At 37.8% G+C, this 23,718-nt stretch overlaps 1 protein-coding gene across 1 annotated transcript in view; it reads right to left on the bottom strand.

Moving 5' to 3' along the window:
• Nucleotides 1–979: 979 nt before the first annotated feature.
• The window catches only part of FSTL1 (follistatin like 1), a 29,193-nt gene continuing 6,454 nt past the window's right edge, over nucleotides 980–23,718 (bottom strand). Inside the window, exons 3-11 of the mRNA XM_083350973.1 lie at nucleotides 22,874–22,978; nucleotides 20,604–20,733; nucleotides 14,278–14,310; nucleotides 10,318–10,448; nucleotides 8,544–8,662; nucleotides 7,981–8,093; nucleotides 7,412–7,522; nucleotides 5,953–6,047; nucleotides 980–2,603 (exon numbers count right to left, since the gene is read on the bottom strand). Of these exons, the coding sequence (XP_083207099.1) occupies nucleotides 2,559–2,603; nucleotides 5,953–6,047; nucleotides 7,412–7,522; nucleotides 7,981–8,093; nucleotides 8,544–8,662; nucleotides 10,318–10,448; nucleotides 14,278–14,310; nucleotides 20,604–20,733; nucleotides 22,874–22,978 (882 nt within the window). The 3' untranslated portion in view covers nucleotides 980–2,558. The remainder of the gene's footprint in view (nucleotides 2,604–5,952; nucleotides 6,048–7,411; nucleotides 7,523–7,980; nucleotides 8,094–8,543; nucleotides 8,663–10,317; nucleotides 10,449–14,277; nucleotides 14,311–20,603; nucleotides 20,734–22,873; nucleotides 22,979–23,718) is intronic.

Consider the following 23,718-nt stretch of genomic DNA (forward strand, 5'->3'; position numbering starts at 1 on the left):
ATTGATGCAAAAACCTATTGCTTATATGGGTCAAAAATGTGTAAAATGTTATACTTCATTAGCATCATGCATGTTCCCATTATTATCTTCAGAAGAAGCTCTTGTGATACTTGTCAACTTTAGAATGAGCATGGTTGCAGCCATTTTTTCCTTTTCATTCCTAGTTGCCACATAACATGGAGGCACGGGGTTTGCCAGGTGCTGTACTAGACAAAGCAGACTTTCTTGGACTTTCTGACATGGGAACCAAGGTCATCGGCTGCTCCCAAGACTGCAGGCTGGGCATTTCATGAAAAGCCCACCAACAAGCTGAGTGGGGAAACGTAGTTGTTTGCATAGTTTTGGGGGTGAGATTTCTTAACTTTGTATTGTTATGCATCTCTTCAGACTTGGTTTCATTTTTGAAGTACTGATACTCTGTATCAATAAACATGTTCTTTGAGGAATTTGCAAGCCTCAGAGTTCAGCTTTATTTGTCTCTGTTGATCGGAACCATGACAATGCTATTGAGTGTATAGAGTTTAATATAGCTAAAATCATGCCTCAGGCTAGATACAATTGAGATACATTACTGTCTTGCATTTCCTGCAATAGTACATAAAGTACATATTCCATCAAGATACACTTAAATCTATTTATGACTAAATTACGAGGGAAGAATATTAAGACTTCAAACCAAACCATGCTTTGTTGTTGTTGACCTTTCCGTCTTGGGTGGCTCTGCACGGCATAGCTCATAGCTTCATTGAATTACGCAAGCCCCTTCGCCACGACAAGGCAGTAATCCATGAAGGGGGATCAAGTTTTAGACCAAGCTAAAACAAGACTTCAGCACATGTACTATTTGGCCATCCAATATGATTGCTTAACTTTTGGGGAAGAATCAACTTTTATTCAAGTAGTTCTGAAGATAATTCTTTTATAAAGAGAAGGAAGCCAAAAACACCTATTGCTAGGTGGAGCTTTCTTTGGACTCTACAGTACATATGATCCAACAAAATGTAATCCTAATGATGAGTTTCTTCAACATGATTTAGGACCTTGGAGGTCTTCAAATCCAACCCCCTCCTCAAGCTATACACTTGTAGAGAAACAAGAATCCAATTTCTTTCTTAAGCATATGCAAGAACAACAACAATGCTTTTGATGTTTGTTATAACAAGTGAGGAGACTGGATCTCCTGATTTTATTGCCAAAATTCCTAAACAGATTGATTTTGCACCAAAACATGCAATGTATTTATGATAATGTGCATTCTCCTTTTCTACTTAGGGACTAGTTGTCAAAAACCATCAGACGACCTCTAAGTCTGCAAACCTCAGGTATATATATTTCCCCTTGGGAATGACAGCAGCAGTGCCTCAATATAAAGCACTAGATATGTACATATGTTTCTTGTTTATCTATCTTCCCAACAGCATAGGGAGTACTTACTTCATGCTTGACAAACATTACTGTTTCCTTCTATTTAATTAATAGGGTTGAGTGAATTCTTGAATAAAATCAAGAATTGCATCCTTCTCCCACTCCCCACATCCTTGAAAGAATGATGCTGTAGGAAGCTGTAAGGCATCTCTCTCAAAAACTCTATTCTGCTCTGTCCATGCAAGTATCATACTGTTTACAGTGAAAGGTGCAATGGCAAATTAAGAACAGCCATATACAATCTTGGTCCCCTTGGTGCTGCACTGATTTTATTTCCTTGGTAGACGTAGCTATAATATAAAGCACGAACACAGAAGTACAGCATTTTCCAGAAGCTATAAACAATATAAATCAAAGATACAAAAAGCTCAGTTAAAAATCATTAATTAAAAAGAGTGTAAGAAGGTGATAAGAAAATATATTGTAGCACCATTGCAAAGGGAGGAGGAAAGCAAATGAGGTCAGTTTGAAGCTCATGGTGGAGTTAGGTGGCTTCTGGCAGGGACAAAGAGCTTGCTCTATATGTACTAGGGACTCTCATTGATATGCACATTAATCAATCAGGGCTAGGGGAGATTCTACAGGAGCTGACTGAAACTCCATATAGAAAAAAAAGTTGAGTGAAGGACAGAAGACAGAAAGGCTAGATATCAAAACGGAGTGTAGAAAGGTGATATGCCATGGAATATATGCATAGCTATTGCATTTTCTTCATCGGGCTCCTCCGGTTATAGTAATATTTGTGAAAAATTATTTTAGGCTGTCAGGGAGATTCCTAAGAGGCAGCAAGAGTCATAGGGCAATGCTCCACCATCAGTATAATTTCCACAGAAGACACCATGTTCCTAGTTTACAGTGATGCTTCCCCTGAGTTCTAGGAGCTCCAGAACTGGAGTAATTTGCTGTCCTCATTAATCGCTATCAATTCAATTTCATTTCCTTGCTATAGAAGCCATAATATTTGAGGGGAGGCTCTTTTAAATTTCAAAAGAATCCATTTTCCTTTACCTCCCTCCCATTGCTACACAATGTAAATATCTGTGACTGAGCAATACTTTCTAAACATGTTTGCATATTGAAGGAAGATTGGTAGGCAAGACAGGTAACACACTTTGCCTTCTGGTGTGTGCCTCTCATATTTCTTTGGTAGTCATTTGCTTGATCTTCTCAGAGGTCTCCTAAAGAAAAATAAGAGGAAGAAAGAAAACAGGATTTAGATATCATTTACTCTTGACCGAAACATCGTAGAGCCCTTTTGTATGATATGGCCATCCTCTTCCATAAGCATGCAGTGTCAGGAGGGATGCACATGGAGCAGTAAGAGAGGAAGGGGACACTCTCACATTTAAACATATCCACCAAATCAGCCCCAGTAACTAGTGACAGATACAGCAGTCAATCACCCTCATGTCCAAATTAATAATGATTGCTAAGGCTTTTCCATTCTGTCAATATGCACAATTGGCCTTAATAAAGCTTTGACTGAATTTAAGTAGAAAATTTGAGACCAAGTCACTCAAACTGCTATATCCTGAGTTTCCCAACTCTGCACCACCCACCCCTCAGAAATTATCCCTAGATATTCCAACAGCTTTCATGCCCCATTCTTCTCCCTGCTCCAAATGGCATGTTATCCACCAGAGTGACAATGGACACACACTATACACTCAGAGGTGAACATATCTTATAAAACCAGTTGCCAAAAAATATTTTTTCTTATGATTAAGAAATTAACACATTCCTTTTCCCTGACTAATTTCCAGACACTTCAAATAAGGTCACAAAATTTATAGCAATAGCTTATTGAAGTAATTTATCCTTTAATTATGTTATTATTACATATTTCAGGCATGTCTTGTAATTTATTTCTTTTCTTTTTTATTCATAGTACTGTATTAGATGTATTTTTGACTTTGGGCTGTAAGTAACATTGATTAGCATTTTAGGATGTTATATTTTACTGCAGCCCTAATCAACTTTGGCTATCTCAAAAGAGGCAGACCTAGTTAGTACTTCAATGAGAGGTCACTGAGAAGTTGAAAAAACTGGCTAGACTGGGAAGTTGAAAAAAAATATGCCAGATAAATACATAATCTGTATGCACATTTGTATTATAGACAGAAAAGTACATTGATATGTGCAGAATATGTGCAAGAACTTGAGAAAGTATTTATTTATTTTATAAACTTTTTATTCATTTTTTCCAAACAAATAATAATTTTTCAACCAACATGCTGTCTCAGTTTACATATGCTAGTACATATTTAATTCCTAATCCTTTATTCTTTCCTCTAGCCAATGGTAAAATAAATTCCAAGTTTGATAATAGTCCGTTTCTTCCTTTTCTTTCAATTTCATAGTCAATCTGTTCATCTCTGTGCATTCTAGTATTTTTTTAATTATTTCTTCATCTGATGGTATTCCGTCATTCTTTCAGTATTGCGCAAATATGATTCTTGCTGCTGTTGTAACGTGCAAAGTCAAATATAAGCTTTCTTTATTAGTCTTTTCTGGCATTATACCTAATAAAAAAAGTTCAGGTTTAAAATCAACATGTTCTCCTAACATCTTTTCTAACCAAGTATGAATATTTTTCCAATAGTTCTTTGCTTTATCACATGTCCACCAAACATGATAATATGTGCCTGACTTCTGTTTACATTTCCAACATCTATCTGACATATTTTTAAACATTTTCGCTAGTCTTGCTGGTGGCAAGTGCCATCTATAAAACATTTTATATACATTTTCTTTATAAGTTGACATTGTCAGTTTATAATTTCTTCCCCAACTTTCTAATTCTATATTATATCCAAAAATTTTCGCCCATATTATCATTGTTTCTTTAACTTGTTCACTTTCCATTTCCAAAGTTAATAAAAAGTTATACATTTTCTTAATTAGTTTCTCAACCGAAGTTAACAAAGTCTTATGAAACATAGTTTGTTTACATTTTAACATCTTTCTCATATCTAGTTTGTATTTGTAAATGTGTCCACCATGATACGTTGATGCCCTGATTTTGCATTTCTTGTTTAGATTTTAAATGTCCTTCAGAGTTTAGAATGTCTCTATATGTCCAGATTTTTTAAAAGTCCACTAAATTTGGGTGTACAAATGCTTCCACTGTTGACAACCACTCTGGAATTTTCAAGTATATTTTGCTTGCTACTTTTTCCCATGTTGTTAACAATGCATTTCTTATATAATGAGTTTGGAAATATTTATGAACATTATTTTTCTTTCTTTCTTTTTTTATTTACAGGGTATGGTTCTGCCTGTTACATCTCAAGAGAGCTACCCAGATTTTCAGAAAAATAGACTACTCCTTTATGAGAAAAAGGGGAACATATTAGAGATTTTCTTTCATGTAGAAACAATATGCATAAATGGGAACATAACAGAGGCATACAAAATTATGCAAGAGGGAAAACAGTTGGATAGGGAGAATACTGTTTCCTAAATTACTGGAACCCAGGAATCATCTACTGTAAGACAGGTGATTTGGGACAAATAACAGAAGGTTCCTTCCCATGGCACATAGTTAGACAAGTTGGAGGAAATGTTAGATATGCTCTCTTGAACGCAAGGCATATATAATAAATAAGCAGAGCACAGTAAGATAATGGTACTTCTTCAATAATTCTTCAGTTCTTACTAATGTATAAAGGTTTCTATGATTGATGGCTTGAAGTAATTTTATAAGTTGCTTTATACTTTTAGTGTACTAGTTAAAAACTGCCTTCAGTCAAAACTTTTGGCACCAAAGTAATGCAGTGATATTTCCCTTCTAACAACTTGCCCATTCACCTGTACAGGAGGGCAAATGTGAGAACAAGCAGCATGATGTTGCAATGCAAACCATATGATTTATGTACTTGCATCCAACATCAAAACACAAGTATGAGTCTGAAGTTTGCATTGCAGTGTCATGGCATATATTTCATCATTTTGAGGTCATCATGGTTTGTTCATCTGCATGGAGTGACATGCATTTGTCTCCATCAAATTCCTAGTTGTTTGCCAACATACAGTGCTGTTTCAGGTATATTAAAAAAGGTAAAGTAAAGGTTCCCCCCCACATGCGTGCTAGTCGTTTCCAACTCTAGGGGCCGGTGCTCATCTCCGTTTCAAAGCCGAAGAGCCAGCGCTTGTCTGAGGACGTCTCCGTGGTCATGTGGCCGGCATGACTAGACGCCAAAGGCGCACGGAACGCTGTTACCTTCCAACCGTAGTGGTCCCTATTTTTCTACTTGCATTTTTACGTGCTTTCGAATTGCTAGGTTGGCAGAAGCTGGGACGAGTAACAGGCGCTCACTCTGTTATGCGGCACTCGGGATTCGACCTGCCAAACTGCCGACCTTCTGATCGACAAGCTCAGCGTCCTAACCCACTGAGCCACCACATCCCTCTTCAGGTATATTAGCAGCCAACAAATGACAGGTTTAAACTGTTAGGAATTTCACAGCACTTTAGCAGAATAAATGTACTGAAATACATAAGCTTGTACACATAGCTCCTTCTAACCTGGTGCTTCTGCAGCTCCTGAACATATCTGGCTAGCTCTTCTTCAGTCAGCTTCTCTTCAGGCTGCTCTTGAAAAGGGACCTTCTGGTTCTTACCTATGAGCAGAAACAGAGTTTACGATACTCAATGCACATTGAGTATGCACATACTCAACAAAAGAGCAATACAAAGCTGTAGTGTTCTTTCACATTAACTATGGATGTTGGATCTTTTGGCAAAACATAAGGGAGAACTGTGCCATCTTTAGCAGTGAATGGGGCATAGGTTCCTACTATCTATCTTGACTGCTCCCAGTCAAAAACAGCACACAACCCAACCTTCACTGTTCTTTCATGGAAAGTTTGTGTTCTGTGGATAGCTTTTATTATTTTTAAGGCAAGGTATTGCTTTGTGGTTGGCAAAGCAGTTCCTATATTTGGTAGCACTCAATATTTCTGGCTTTTGGAAAGAAAAAGAGAATTCCAAGTGGTTCACCCTGGCGTTTCGAAGATAAAAATTGTTGCACATTTCCTCTAAACTGAAAGCTGAGCTGATTGCCATCAGAAATAATTCAACTCGTGAAGATCTGTTGGCATGATAGGGATCCAGAAACGCAGCCCAAATTTTGGGTCGGCACAGTTCTCCCATGTGAAAGGGATCAAGGCATCCATTTTGCTTTCTTATTAAGCTGCTCTAAAGAACATTCAATATATCTTTGATATTCTTCCTCCAAATTTTCTGCTCTGCAGTTATGACGATTAAATGAGTTTTCCTCAATTTTCCCCTTGCAATGGATATGCTTCTGCAGTCATACAAATTATCTTTACCCTCTTAGAAATAACTATTTTGTCTGAAATAGTCATTTTAGTCTGTAATATTGATTTTCCCTCGCTAGTCAATGGGAGGTCCAGCAAGTTTGGATTTCTGACTGGACACTCTGATTCAGATAAAGCAACCCTTTCCTTAAATTTTGCAAAATCTCTTGTCCCTAATTTTGTCTCCCCCTCTTCAGTAATATTTAACTATTAATTACTGACAACTATGACTTACAGATTTACTAGGTTCCAAACAAACAAGTATATTAAATTTTTCAAGGTCTTATGATACATCTCAATTACAGACACCTATATGTGGAAGAAATTCAGCTGCCAATTGCTGAAGGGGTTGTTTCCTCAATAGACAAATGTTCAGCGTGAAACAGTGGATTAAATGAGAAAACTATGATCCTGGCAAGCTATTCATCAGTTATGGAATTCATTATTTCCGTTGCCTTCTTGGTATCAAATAAGTTCTTCACCCCAGAAAATCAGTTTGCTTGATCAAAAATGATTAATCTGGCTTGATGTGCTATTAGTGAGATCAATATGTTATTCTACCTTTTTCCCCGTTCTCTAGCATTTTCATTAATTTAGTCAAGCCACTTGTTGAAACAACATGTGGAGTGAATCCTTCTAAAATGACTGAATTTTCCAGTCCATACCTTCACAGGTCATGGCAGTGCACACCCAGTTCCCACAAGCACAGACACAGCGGTTACAGTTCACTTGAGTCTCTGCTCCATCTTCATATGATTCGTCTTCTAAGGCACATTCTAAATAACCATTTAAAAAGATGCTGTTAATGTACATGAAGGTAAAGTATCTGACTCTCATGGGGCTCTTCTCCCTTTTTATATATTTAGTCTGGGCGACTGGATGGAGCTGAATGTTTCCTGGCCAGATGCCTTTCCTGACGCCACAGACTTTGCAGTAGATATTTTTTCTTTGTGCCCTAGGAGAGAAACACCTGCCGCTACCCAGGACTGAACTCTCAACCTTCCAAGTGGTTGGTGAGCGTCTTCACCACTAGGCCACCACGCTGCTCTATAAGCATATGCAATACGTACTCTCAAAAGTCCAAATTTGGCCAGAAATCCAAGTATGTTGCAGTTCTTTCAACTACATTTCAAAACAAGCGTGCAACATATTACTTCTATCCCACTCATACTCAACTTTCCCCACTCCTTTATAACAACTTCAGGACCGTTTTGTACAGGGACAGAGCTCCTACTTTTTTCTGGTGGATTGAAGGTTGGGTTGAGGCACTTCAGGAATTCATTGAAACTCAGCTTCCAGTCAGCATTTTCATCAGAGAGCTCAATGAGAGCATCTACACAGAGTCCCCTGGAAGACATACAATACAGGGTTATCACATCTAGAAATGACTCCCAAACACATCACAGGAAAGTGCAAATGGTTAATATTCAAATTATCAATTGCTGTCATGTCAGAAAAAAGATAAGCTTCTCCAACATTATTTATGTGTAGCCCAATAGGCATTCCAGAAAAAACCCCCGGGTAGGAACATTTTTCTCCTTTACAGTGCTCCCAGCCTTTGCCAAAGTTTAAACAATGCTTTAAAACTAGAAGAAATTGGGGAGTGTTTAGAAATGCAAGCCAGCAAGAAAGTAACTATTTTCAGGGGTTCTGCCATTCTTCTGTTTTTAATCAAAGCTTCCAAAATACCGTAGGTCTGCAAAGTGGAAAAAACTCATTTCTCAAGAGGGAATTTCATAATTAATCATCTTTTGCAGTCATAGTTATATATTCTGATGTTCTTCTGCTTGAAGCTACCTGAGAAGTTTGTTGGTCTCTTGATTCATGTAAGTAGAAATGTTGACAGCTGACTCATTTTGTTCTACAAACTTTAAGAATTCGTTCGAGTCAAGGCGGGAATCTCCATCATCAAAACTCTGTAAAATCATTTAAAAAGCATTTAAAAATGGTTTCCATCAGCCCCCTTTCCCTAAAATAAACTGACAGACTTGATAACCAGTGGTTTTTTAACATGTTGGGTAACATGTTGACTCTGGGTAGCTTACAAACAATGTTTTACTGAAATTCAGACCAAGCTTATTAAGCTTCCTTTATCAGAAATTTAGCATTAAAGTTTTGATACAGGTAATCCTTGAGTTACAACATTTCACTTAGCGAGCGTTCAAAGTTATAATCCCTCAAGTACTTACAACATTCCTGAAGTTACGAGTGTTGCACAACAACAGCAGTCATTCACCCTTACGAACAACTGCAGAGGCACTGCAACATTCGCCCTGCCTATTTCCTATTTCCCACACACACATACACTTTGCGAAGATCTAGTGAGTCTTTGCTTTCTTTGCCTGCTTCATTGATTCAGGCCTTCGGTGCATTCACAGAGAACAGAGGCCTAAAGTATTGCAAGATCACACGAGATCAGTAGCATGAGATCTTGCACTACTGATCTCGTGTGATCTCGTACTACTTTAGGCCTTTGTTCTCTGCGAATTGATGCTTGGACAAAATCTGCGACAAAAGGCTTTGCGAATGGAGGGAAGGCTTCGTTTCTTCAGGCCTTTCCTCCATTTGCAGTTTCCTGCCATAGTCTGCATAAGCTAGAGATTGCATCCCTGTAGGCTCTGGTCATTTTTGCAAAAAAGCCCTCGCCACTGAAAACAGAGCCATTGCCACGTTCCTCCCAGGCTCCATTTTCAGCATGGCTCAGTTTTCAGCAGCAAGGACTTTTTGCAAAGACAATCAGAGCCTAAAGGGAATCTCCCTCTAGGCTTCGCCAAGCCTTTGCTCAAGGTGAAACTGCACCAGAGAAGCTGGAGAGACAACTCATTGAGATCTTCCAAAGGTAAGTGGACCAAGTCAGGCAAGATTGGGGGTGGGGGGAAAGCATGAAATATCTCAGTGGGTTGGGAAAGGTCTTGGGTGGTCAGAACCACTAGGCCCTTTGCTCTTCCCCACCCCGAAATACCTCGTGCACTTAATAGCCCGTGCATTTGATTAGCAAATGCATGAGTGAAGGCAAGGAGTTTTCACGTTCATTTAATGTGATTCACTCCAACGAATTTTCAGATTACGAATGTAATTGGCAAGCTCCATTACAATTCGTAACTCAAGGATTACCTGTACTCTGAAAAAAGGAAAATTGATTATCCCTTAGTATCTACTTTGGCCACCTAATGAGAAGGAAGGACTCACTGGAGAAGAGCCTAATGCTGGGAAAGGTTGAGGGCAAGAAAAGAAGGGGACGACAGAATGAGGTGGCTGGATGGAGTCACTGAAGCAGTAGGCGTAAGCTTAAATGGACTCTAGAAGGTGGTAGAGGACAGGAAGGCCTGGAGGAACATTGTCCATAGTGTCACGATGGGTCGGACACAACTTCGCAACTAACAACAACAACAAGTATCTATTTTCATTCATTCGTTCATTCAATTTTTGTAGCTGCCCATCTCGATCAATGTCTCTGGGTGGCTTAATAATTCCAAAATATAAAAACAAAAACACTTTAAAACAGTCAAAACAATTATTCATGACCCCTTAAGCTACATTAGATGCAGTACATCAGCTACCTCAGTCATACCTTGAAGTACTTTTCCAAGATTTCTGTGTAGTTGCTGCCCTTGGAGAACCACCCATCAGGAACGATTTCAGCTTCAAGCCACTGGATGACACGACGCCGAAGTTCATCACGGTCAGTCTGATAGCAGACCACTGTTGAAGGGTGGGGAGGTAGGACCAAAAATGTGAAGCAAAAAAAATAACAGAGAAGGGGAAAATGTTTTTTTTTTAAAAAGAGGTTATTGGGAACATTTTTATTATAAACTCTGTGTTTCCAAACACTGTGACCCTGGGGGTTTATGAGCAATTTAGAGGGGGAAGTTGCAAAAATCTGATCAGGCTTGTATAGGCAAAATTTAAGTACTGTCAAAACTCACTTGAGGCTTTGGAACCTGTTTTGTCTGTGCAGATTAAAAATGAAATTATTAAAAATGACCAATTATATTTCTTGCCTAGCTCTGACCTCCACCCCCCAAATAACCAACTTTTTTTCAAAGGGTAAGTTTCACAAACTCATTTATCACTTTAGAGGTCATAATAAAGCAAAGTTGAGAATTTCTATTTTAATTTTTAGAGGAAAATGGATTGGAATATATTTATTTCCTGATATTTGCTTTACTCTTTAGGTGCATGACACATCTGAAAGAAACTAATTTCAGGGGGAAAACCCTTCCATTGTCTTAGACAGGGAGACAGACTCAGTGCTTCCCTGAGTCCCTTATGATTTTCAATTACTTTGCTTTAATAGACAAGTGAATTCCTTGGAAGATATTGTAGCAAACAGTGCTAATATGTATTAACTTATATGCAGAGATAAGATTATTAAAATACTACACCCTATCCTAGTGACTCAGCTGAACTAACACATTTAGATTTCTCTCTACAAGTGATCTGAACAATTCAATGTGCTTCAGTGATATGACTGGATCTTATTAGAATGGAAAAAAATAGTTGAAAGAATTAGAGAAGGGGAGAAGAGAAAGAAGATTTTTCCCCCTTGTCTTCAGGGATATTCAATAGTCCAGGAAATGAATGAACCTTTATTGTCAAAATACAACCATGTATACATTGAGATTGGCTAAGCCTCCCTTCATGCCCTCCCTTCAACTCACAGTGACAACAAACCCTCCATCTTATTACACCATGTGAGCTAATTGCACAACACACCAGCCTTGCAAGTCAATCATACATAAAGTTATTTCCTGTGCAAGAGTCTGACAGCCCATGGATAGAAGCTGTTCTTCAGCCTGTTGGTACGGCTGGCTATACTCCTATATCTCCTACCCAATGGTAGGAGAGTAAAGAGATACCGTCCAGGGTGTGAGTCATCCCTGAGAATTTTCCTCACTCTTCCAAGGCAGCAAGCCCTGGCGATGTCATCCAGTGGTGTCAGGGGACAGCCCACAATGTCTTGTGCTGTGCTCACCACCCTCTGTAATACTTTCCTATCCGCGGCTGTTGGACCAGCATACCAAACCACAATACAGTACGAGAGGACGCTCTCTATAGTAGACCGGTAAAAGAGGGTCATTAGCCGTTGTTCTACCCTGTTCTTCTGCAAGAGTCTGAGGAAGTGGAGTCTCTGTTGGGCCTTTCTGGCCACCTGGGTTATATTAACTTTCCAGGTAAGATCTTCACAGAGGTAGACTCCCAGAAATTTAAAGGAGGAAACTCCACACAGACCCCCCCCCACTCTGATGTAAAGTGGGGCAGGTTCCTCTTTTTTCCTCTGGAAGTCTAGCACCATCTCTTTTGTCTTGCCGATGTTCAGATGCAAGTTGTTCTTGAAACACCACATGGATAGTTTTTGTACCTCCCACCTGTATGCTGTCTCATCTCCACCTGTAATAAGACCCACTATGGTGGTATCATCTGCGAACTTTAATTATCGCAGTAGATGGGTCAGACGATACACAATCATATGTGTACAATGAGTACAGGTAGGGGCTAAGCACGCAGCCCTGTGGCAAGCTGGTGCAAAGCTTCAGGGGGGGTGGATAAAACAGACCCGATCCTCACTGTTTGTAACCGGTCCCTGAGAAACTCTTTAATCCAATCGCAGATGGAGGGGGAAAATTTCAAGTCAGTCAGCTTTTCAATGAGAGTGCTTGGCAAAATGGTGTTGAAAGCCAAGCTGTAATCAACAAAAAGCATCCTGACATAACTTCCAGGTTTCTCTAGATGGCTTGTTATAGAGTGTACAGCAGTAGCTATGGCATCGTCTGTCGACCTGTTCCCCCTGTAGGCAAACTGATGTTTGTCGAAGTCCAGTGGGTCCTATTTTAAAAATCAGGATTATGAGGATGAGGAAGGGATAACTCTTAAGAATGGAGGACCCATACTAATGGACCAAGCACTTAAAAGTGGTGGCAGTAATTTTATACTTTCAGATTTCCAAGGTTCTGATAATGTAGCTTTACAATAAAGTAGGATTAGCTCATCTGTTTCCTGTCTGGTTCACCAGGTAGGACTGACAATAGATGATTTGGTTATAGATTCATTAGGGCAATGGCTAAAGAACTTCTACATATTTGGGTTCTCTGGTTATATTTTTTTTCTTCCTATGTGTTCTTCTTTTGAGGGGCTTTGTAAGAGAAGAGCCATCTTAGTTTATGGTGGCAAAATGTCAGAAAAATCTAACAATACTTTCCTAACAAATTTTATTTCTTAAAATTTTAAAAATGTTTAGATATTAAACAGTTTATGCCTTTGAAATGTATTAGCTGGAAAAGCTGTTGTCATTCTTCTGAATCTTGGGGGTGATTTTTTTAAAAAAATGTAGGATCGTTTTTATTTATATACAATGTATGTCTATCTGTCTGTCTATTTTGGAGTCTGTATGTGGGGGGAAAAAGGCAAGGGGTGGGAGGGAAAGATACAGCCACAGACTCCTCTTGAATGACCAGGGGGAGGGTCTTAAAGAGAACCATGGTTACTTAGGATCATCACCCTGTTGCTAATCCTGGTTCTGTTTCTTATGGCTGCAGTCATTGGTGGGCTTCCCTCTAGCTCAACTGCTTTAATGAACATAAACTGTCACTGCTTATCATCCCCCCCCACACACACACACACAAACACTTGGAGGGTGTATATCCACACTGGCAGTCCCTGGCTTCAAAATGGAAGCAATTGGGTGGTCAAAGCCCCACTCTTTTTAATGTGCCACATGTATTGCATGCTCATTTAAAGGGGTGCTGATTCAGTCACCCAGCCATGCTCCTTACTTTGGAACTAGTTGCTGAGGATGCCCTTGCCTCAGAGAAATAAAATATTAATAGAGTTTATTACTGCCATAATTGCAACTACTGCCACTGTCTTTAGAATGGTTGCCTGCCAATCAATTAAAATTTAGGCCACCATCCCTAATCATAACAAGCCATTCAATCCTTCCATTTCTTATATCTATATTAAATAAATAGTTTGGAGCAAATGAAACCCAAACTCTCTTACTCCTCAACCCTCAACTTGAGCTTAAAGCTGTATTCCCTGGCTAAAAGTTCATGTGACACAATTGACTGTAGGTGAGCCATCACATTTCAGATTGCTGCATTGTGTAAAATCAGCCTACGGCTTTTCTGTGGCATATCAATCCAGAAAATTGGGTTGAATAAACCACTCTTAAAGTTTACGTGGATAAGCTTATAATACAAACATATCTTCAAATAAGCAACTTTTTTTTAAAAAATATACACTACATTCCATTTTTAAACTTTATAAAATGTTAAATGTTTAATGAAGAGCAGTGTGGTAGAATATGATAATCAGAATATGGTACATGTTTTAGGAAGATGGTCTGAGGCCATCTAGGAACAGACGATCTGCTCTCCAAAACACTTCTCCAAATATCAGGTCCATGTTTCCAAACCCTATTACTGTATAATATACTGGATTTTTTTCTCTCTCATACAAACTGAACAAATTTAATAATCAAAATGCGTAATAAAATAATAAAAAATAAAATACATCATAAAAACATATTTACCTGGACTTGCAGCTGAGTTCTCAGGCTTCTTTTCTATTAATAGGAAAAGATATGGTCATTTGATCAAAATTTGGATACTTGGCAACTGACTCATATTTATAACAATGGCAATGTCCCTGGGTCATGTGCTCACCTTTTGTGGTTTGAGAAGCAAAAGTTAATGGGGAAGCCAGATTTGCTTAACAACAATGTTGCTAACTTAATAGCTGCAGTGATTCACTTAACAATTGTGGCAAGAAAGGTCATAAAATGGGGCAAATTCACTTAACAACTGTCTCACTAAACAGCAGAAAGTTTGGGCTCAATTGTGGTCGTAAGTCGAGGACTACTTGTAATTCTGCCCCCCCCCCAAAAATAGCCAGTCAGGTCCCTGTTGAAACACTGCCATTCTGAAGGGAGGGGGATTGTTACTTAGGCATTTAAGAATTTGTAACTTTTGCTTTGATGCATCTGTATGGGAAATAGGGAGGGGGGATGGGCCATCAGGGCCCTCTGAATGGATTCCTTTCCAGTCAGTTTCAGCCTGTTACCAAGGTTACGGGGCCAGGAGGACGACTTCTTATCACCTTCTCATCTTGGAGTTCTCAGAACCCCTTCATGCCACCAGATTAGCTCCTGATGAACTGGGACATTGGGGCAGGGTTTGAACAATAGAAAATTAGCTGAATGATTCATGCGGGAACTTCAGATTCTGCCTGGCTCCTCTGCAATCACTTTCTCTCAGTAAAAGTTCCTTTTGAAATAATAGTCATCTTTCCTGAGAAGATAGCTGGGGTAGAACCTTATACAGTCTCTCAAATACTTGAGGAGAACTATTATGTCTCTGCAGGCTTTTCTTCTCCAAGCTAAAAATAACCCTTCCAAGTATTCTTTGCCACTTTTTTTTCTTCCAGGTGCCTTGTTTAGCAGCTACCTTATTTAGCAACCATTTGCAAATACGATGGTAAAAATATTAATAATAAAAATATTAAAAACCATTGTCCAAACAACATGTACACTTACAATCCAATTTAATGCACCTGATAACAACACGGTAATAAGACTAATGCTAACACAGCATATGAGAAAACTTTTATCTGAATTCTCTCTCTCCATTCTTCATTTAAGGCTATTTTGTTTCCAACTTAAGGAACAGATTGCAGTAACTAAATGAGGAGAAGGTGTAATGATGTTTTCTAACTGTCGCCCAGCTTGTTTTCTGAAGAGCAGAGCAGAGGCCTCAATATATGGATTACTTGACTCTAGCCTGACACTGAGACATCAGTGTACAATAACTGGTATCATTGTTCAGCCAGGTATGTCTAACAGTAATACAGTCCACCCTACATACTTTCAATATTCTTTTTTCCTGAGCCATGCCTTTTAATAAGAAAAGTGAAGAAATGACCACTTGTGTCTCTTCGTCTTCTTATCCAGTGCTTCATACTGATGAAGTGTTGCAGTATTTTCAAAAGCTTTATCTGATGATATCAGATAGTCATCTAAGTGAGAAGGCCAATATAGAAATTTAATAAATACATGTACCATTTTCTTTCACTGTGGGTAGGTAGAAATGAATTACTTGTCTGTTGCCTTAAAGACTCTTGGAAGCCTTTCCATTACATCCAGAATGTGAGCTCCAGGAAGGCAGCAAACGTCTAAATAGACTGTCAAGCTGCTTCCCTCTCTCACAACAGATAGTCTTTGATCACTATCATTTATCGCTGGAATTTTGGGGTAAAGGCAGGGATCTTCCCCTTTGCAAAACCTGTAGAGCAATGTTTCTCAACATTGGCAACTTAAAGATATATGGACTTCAACCATATATGGATTTCAACTTTGAGAATTCTGGGGGTTGAAGTCCATATATCTTCAAGCTGCCAAGGTTGAGCAACACTGTTATAGAGTCTTCTTCAGTCCCTAGACCATGGCATAAATTATCTACTAATCTGAAGTGTTCATTTACGTTTGACCAAGTCATGCTTAGAGAATTATTAAGAAATTGATACTACTGATACAGTATTTGCTGATATTTAATTTCCTTCACAGCTTTCTTATACAGCAGCAGAGTGGGGACCACCCAGATCTTGGAGGGGAGCCTCATTCTAGAGGGTAGTTGCTGCTACAGGCATTCTGAGAGATGACAGTGTTTAATTGAAGAAGCCCAGAGCATGCTAAGCCTGCAAGATCAGATTAGTCAGGCAGATATGCTTTCATGTGCTTCTTTTTTTCCCTCCAATGTTTCTCTTTTTGTAAATATTTTGGTAAAAATATTTTTTAAGGCTTCCGGTTTGCTTGTGTGGCACTGGTGGACGGGCGGGGAGAAGCTTCCCCCCCACCACCGTCTGGTCTTTCTTCCTCGGAGAGCCCTGAAAAGAGTTAAAAGTCACCCTGAGTTAAAAGTCACTTCTCTGCGATCACGGAAGGGCGGCAGCCCTCCGTTTGATCCGGAGTTACTCCTCTGGCCCGAAGAAGAAGAGGGCCGATCACTAAGCCATTCCCTGCCAAAAGCCAAAATCACTATCAAGCACAACAAAGCAATCTGGAGGATTTGGGTGAGATCTTACCTTTCTTACTTCCCTAACTACTTTACTGTGGGACTTTCCTGAAAATGTTTTCCCCCCTTCTTGAAAGATCGGCAAATGCTTACTTGGGGATTTACAACCTTAAATCCTCAAAAGAAATCAAATGACTAAGCTAAATAACTAAGGAACCCTATTTGGAATTTTTGGGCCACTAAAACGTTTTTATTGCTTATTTTTACAGGGACCTACTACCCTATTAACTGCTAAAAATGAATTGATTGGATTAAAAACTTATATTAGTCTGCAAAAGGATTATATATGCTATTGAGGACATCATGTGGCAAAACCTGGTATAGCAAGTAAACCTTTTTTTTTTTTTACTCTGAGATCTGGCTCTAACAGATTTGTCCTTGACATTATCTTTAAAGATAAAAATTGGGAACACCTGGCACTGAAAACAACCTTTAGGAATAGTGGAGGTGGACATTTATTGACTTTTATTAAAATAAGGTAAAGGTTTCCCCACACATGCATGCTAGTCGTTTCCAACTCTAGGGGCCGGTGCTCATCTCCGTTTCAAAGCCGAAGAGCCAGCGCTTGTCCAAGGACGTCTCCATGGTCATGTGGCCGGCATGACTAGATGCCAAAGGCGCACGGAACGCTGTTACCTTTCCACCGTAGTGGTCCCTATTTTTCTACTTGCATTTTTACGTGCTTTCGAACTGCTAGGTTGGCAGAAGCTGGGACGAGTAACAGGCGCTCACTCTGCTACGTGGCACTCGGGATTCGACCTGCCAAACTGCCGACCTTCTGATCGACAAGCTCAGTGTCCTAACCCACTGAGCCACCGCGTCCCTTTGAGCCACCGCGTCCTTTTTTATTAAAATAGCCTCCACTAAAGGTCTATCTGTAAAATACTAAAGAAATGGAAGAATATATTCCAACACTTGACTATAAACTCATACTTGATACAATTTTGGCAATGACCACAGAAATAAAAGCCAGACCTAAAGACAAATCTGACAGCACAAACTCACCTAATGAGACTTGTACTTCAATTGACAAACTGACAATCCAAAAATGAACAGAGGATGAGGAAATCAACAACAAAATAGGGGACTTTAAAGTACAAGTACAATCTACTGAGCCTTGATGCCCAAACTTTGATTTCAACTATAAAACCTACAATCCAACAAACAACCGAAGCTGAAGAAAGCAATACTAAGATGGAGGATGCCAAAGGCCTTCAAATACAGTACACTAAGACTTTAACCAACCAAACAATAACTACAACACCAGACATGACCTCTTACCTAAGCCAGATGGATTTGAAAGGAGAAGACCAGATTGAATTAAGGACAACTGCACTACGCCAAACATGGGAGATTGGATTTACTGGAACAAAAATTTAATGACTACAAAGGGGTCACTCTCTATGAAAAATTGATAACTGGATGGTCTCTCTGGATTCAAACAACGTGCGTAGGAAGAAAGGGAGACACATTTGAGAAGCTAAAGGCAATGATATGCAAGCCTGCCTGGCACAAGAAGAAAGCTAGAGTTAGATTTTTAAAAAAGATTTTTTTCTTCTTTTTCTGTTGTAAATGTAGGGACTTGCAATAATAAAGCTTAATTTTTTTTTCAACGGGCCAAGGGGAACTGTTAAAAGATATAAATTGAGTCTATATTTAGGATCTAGATTTTTAAGGGAAAGAAAAATAGCCACAAACAATAAAACGTACTTTGTTAATTATAGATGAATTGTAAGGATGACAAATAGAATTTGTATGTATTTCAGATAATTATAATGAAATAGATTAGACATCAGAACATAACTTTGAATTATATTATAGAATTTGCAATGATATAATAAAAATATTATTTTATTATTTATTATTATTTTATTATATTATTTAAAAATTGATGAACTATTAAGATGATAAATAGAATATATTTGTTGTAATGATAGGACTAAAAATTTTTCTTAATGGGCTAAGGGGAATCTTTAAAAGATACATATTGATTTTATACTTAACTTTTAGACCTTTAAAGGAAAGGAAAGTTAGCTATTAGAATTGACTTATATTACAGAATTTGGAAGGATACAACAAAAAATGTTTTTTCAATAATTGGTGAACTATTAAGATGTTAAACAGAATAAACTTGTATAAAATAAGAATGCACTGAAATGAACAATGTATGTATTTTAGACAGGATAATTACTATATAATGAAATGGGGGAAATGTGGGCTACCCGGAAACTAAGTTTTCTTTCATATATTATAGGCTAGTTCAGAATATCCTATTCCAATTAGGTAAAACTCAAAAACAGGAGAAAGAGCATTGGCTTATAAAATTGCAAAGATTTTCCTGCATATGCACTAAAGTCTACTATGAGAAATAAACAAGTGAGCTCTTGGTACAAAAGGAAAATAAGTTTAACAGAGATCAGATGATATGACTACAATAATTTGAATATAGCCATTGAACAATGTCATCCGTTCAAAACAAACAGTAACAGAAAGGGGGGAGGAATCGCACTGTATATTACTGTAAAAATATTCATTCCTGCTTAGAAATCCAGTTCAATGAACCAGGAAACACTGTAGAGAGCACGTGGATTCAATTAAGTGGAGGAATGAATAAAATGTTGCCGATGTCTACTACTGTTTGCCCAAGCCAAGAAGATGTGGCTGATCCTTTTCAAAAGAAAGTGTTGAGAAGGCTCCAGCTCAAAATGAGCTAACTGGGTGACCGAATCATAAAAGGGCTCATTTTTCTTTAGAATAAAAGCTGTTTGATCAAGGTGACAAAATGCACAGATCTACTAGAGGTCACACTGTGAAACAATCTATTCAAAATAAAAGCTAGTAATAATTTGCATTCTAATTTCCAAACATGTAATATTTATGTTTCATTTCTATTACATTTCTGTTTGAGGCAGCAAAAAATATTATAATTGAACACAGGAAAGACAGAACCATTCTGGATTTATAATATTCATGAACTGGTTCTTCATAAATCTAACGAAAAGGTTGATTACTCTGTGTGATCAAGGTTTAACGATATATTAAAGGTTTAAATTTCTTATAGGCTAATGTCTTATTTTCATTTGTTCACTTTTTTCTTTTTAATATTTATATATATTTACAAAGCAAAACTTTTAAAATCTTCATAATGTTTCCATTACTCAGTGCTAAATTTACTGATGTGGCAACAGCAGTACTACTACCCATTCCTCTGTTTTTTCAAATTTTAAATATCGTCTACTTTTTTCGGGTTTTGTGCATTTTTTTACATTAAAAAACCTTTTTATTGTTTGTGTAACATAGGACATCAACAGTAAATGAAAAACCTTTTATATTAGCTATCACAATGATCAATTAAACGTCTTTGCCTTAAATAGAATATATCCTTGCATGATGAGATCTTTTTCAAAAATGCATTTAGTCCCATAGAAATAACATTTCACAATAGTAAATGTACTTTAACAAAACTGTAAGGACTGAAATAGCTTAGATGGTCCAAGCTGAACCCAAAACGCCCTGTACCCAAAGTTTCTTCAACTTGTTTTATTGACATTCTTGTTCAGGATCTTGCTCAGTTCTTGCTGGCTGAGTCTTCAAATCTGAAATCCCATATTATGGTTTGCTTTGCTGTGTCCAACCACTTTCCCCCAAAAAATTTTCATCAGCAGAGGTTCAAAACTGATTGGTAACTTTAATTTTAATTGCCTGACATGGTTTAACACTTGTTGTTCAGGCCTCATAGAATTCAGTTCACTTTAACGGAGCCCAAGGTGCACCCAGGTTTCTTGCTTACCTTTACAATGGCCATCATAGTCCACCTGGATCTTGGAACCAGTGAGACAAGCATCACGGTGCAGCTCACAGTGGTTCAGGTATGTCTTGCCATTGCTGCCACATACTGGCCTCTTGTGGGTTTTACACTTCTATAAAAGAAAATGGCAGAAAAAGGGGAATCAAGGAACTCACGAAGGAAGGCCTGAGTTTGATTCTGAAAATTGAGACTTTGCAGAATAACTTGATCAGTCTACTTTTTTAGCATTAGATTCTAATTTGGTAATTTTGTTATCTTGAATGATGTGAACTGGCTAGATTATAAATGGCACAGAAAGGTCATGTAGGTATTTTGATTTTGCCTGGATTTAAATGCTTTCTTTGGCTTAACTATTCTTGTATGAAATTGCCTATTGTGGTTTAGAAATCATGGTAAATGGAATCATGATTTAATGGTTATGATTATGTGGTATGCCTAATTATAAACCAATCAACCTCATTTTAGCTTAAAGTGCTTTCCAACCTCAATCCATCCTATCAGTGTGTCATGTGAATAAAAGAACTGGGATAATTAAATAAACTAGGGTAAAGTTAACACTGGGTGTGTTATATGAACACAGCCAATCATTTGTATAAATCCAGTTGTGGTTTATTAAAAAAATATAGTTAACCAGAAGATGATCTCACATGCTGTTAAAACTGAAGCGTCTTATGGAACATTTTTTGTGTTTGAAGGAGGATACTACATTGCCTCACAATTTTAGCAGAAAAGGGCAGAGAACTCTTTGGCCCTTCACATATTGCTGAATTAGAAACAGCCAGCAAAGACAGTGTATCTAATGCCAATGATGCTATTGTAATAGTTATGTAAATATTATATATTTATATTTAATTATAACTATAATAGGCTTTCCTCCTCCAATTCTATAATTCTATTCATAACTACTGTGAAATCTCTACTGGCTGTATGTTATAGATGTAAATTATTGAATGTAATGGCACTAATGCCAGAATGAGTAAAATTAGTGCAAGGCTTCAGGCATCCATTTCTCTTCAAAAAATTTTACAAACACCACAAATGGGAAAAGAAATGTAAATATATAAATTCACTTAAAATTCCCTCAAAAGAAATGCCTGAGAACAATCATTGGATCTACTTCAATACATCTGTTTCCTTCAATCTGCACTGGCATGTTTCCAGTTAACCTAAATTCTGTTACTAAAATAATATTTTTTTTAATTAAGCTGAGTTGTTTCTCAGTAACTAATTATATGAATTTGTAATAGAAATTATTTATTCCTGAAACAATTTTAACCAAGACAAGTGTATAAATACAGCATATACCGTGTAGCCTTTTAACTTGGTATACGTATGGGAACAGTAAGACTGTTCCATGCTACGCTCTATATCAAGGGTGTCAAACTGCCGGCCCATGGGCCAGACGTGTCATCCGAAAGCTGCGTCCACCCCATTGCCGGCAATGGCAATACTGTCCCGATACGTTGCGTGAAGTCACATGAAGTTGCAAGTTTGACATGTCTGCTCTAGATGTTAATAAAAACCATATTTGAGCATGAAAGTTACTTTAACTACCTCCCTTTACTTTTTGGCAGGAATTCTTTGACCCAATTAAGAATATTATACATAATTTCTGCTGTAATTGATGGTTTTATAGGAAGTCTCTATCCATGAAAAAAAAGGGTCTTGGATAATTTACCTGCACAATTCAGTCTTAAAAAGACTTGTTACTGGAAATTATAGTTCAGCAAATTTGGAGAGCCATAGGGTCCTAATCCTGCTTTAAAGTCTGCCTAAGCATTTTAAGGCAAGGATCTAACTTTAAATCATACAATTCTTCAGGCTGATTAAGGCTGATGGGAGTCAGGTCCAGACCTATAGAAAACACCAGGTCTCCAAATCCTATTGCTGTCATAGTAACAGTGACTACTGATAACACTTCCATAAAGGCTTAGGCAAAGTCAGAAGACTGTTGGAAACCTTGATAGTGTCTGAGTTTAGTTGTTTGTTGTAGATGTTTTGTTACACAAGTATGTGACATCATTAATGCAAATGTATATGGGGTTTGATCCCTGTCTATGTACAATAGCTTGCTGTGTCTCTTTTGAATGGTGTGTTAATCTAGTTTATCTCTATATGTCTACTGATGGCTAAGAAGAGTTTGCAGTACTATATGACTTACAACTGCCACAAGCAAAAAACAACACCTTACTGACAGAAATGTTTACACTATAAAAGGATTTTTGCTGTTAAAGTGATAGTCTATGTCATACCTCAATGCACAGACAGGTTGGCTCACTCTTTTCTGTCACAGCACATTCCCGGCCAGCTCCACAAAAAACATTGGCACAGATTTTAGATTTGCTAACTGGCTCTTCCTATAAGATGTTAAAAAAAATGCATTGTTGAAAGGACATAATTCAGAAAAAAACCTGTGCTTTTCAGTTTAGTGCTTTTTCACATTATGGTTTCTTTAGAACATGTAAACTATGTATAGCAAATATATACAAAGCATACATTGGACTAAAAGAGAAGATGAAACTATTTCTCCTATATTCAAGCAAGATATGAATCAGGGTAGAGATGTCTTAAAAGCAGAGGTTTGCAAAAATAAAAGAAACAGTGAGTGGTGTTAGTATAAGTAAGGTTGACTTTAAAATATTTTTATTTTCTGTCTTTAACTTCTTTTGCTCATTATATTTTTATCTGTGCTTTATGTAATGCTGCCTACTTCAAAAATAGTGTCATAGCTATACATAAATTCGTGTATTCAAGCAATTGCAATCAAACAAATACAAGTGATATATGCATATGATTTTGTGTGAACCTACATGTGGTTTTCCACTGATTGCCCTCTCCCATGGTTAGTCAAGAATGTAAACTGTCTGCAAGTCATACAAATTGTTTCCTACACCCATCTGGCCAATTAACTGAAGCAATCTACAAAGTTTCAGTATTAAAATGTTCACTTTTCTTAAAAGATTTTTCTGCATGTCTCATATGCTTCCATTCCTTTCTACAGCTCAGCCAAACCCAGCTGCAAAACTCACCCCTTGGGAGGAAAGAGACCATGCCCATTCAATCAGAGCAAGTCTCCAGGAGGTTAGGCAATTTGAAC

Source organism: Vipera ursinii (assembly GCF_947247035.1).
Source record: "Vipera ursinii genome assembly, chromosome: 2".
In the NCBI taxonomy this organism is placed as follows: domain Eukaryota; kingdom Metazoa; phylum Chordata; class Lepidosauria; order Squamata; family Viperidae; genus Vipera; species Vipera ursinii.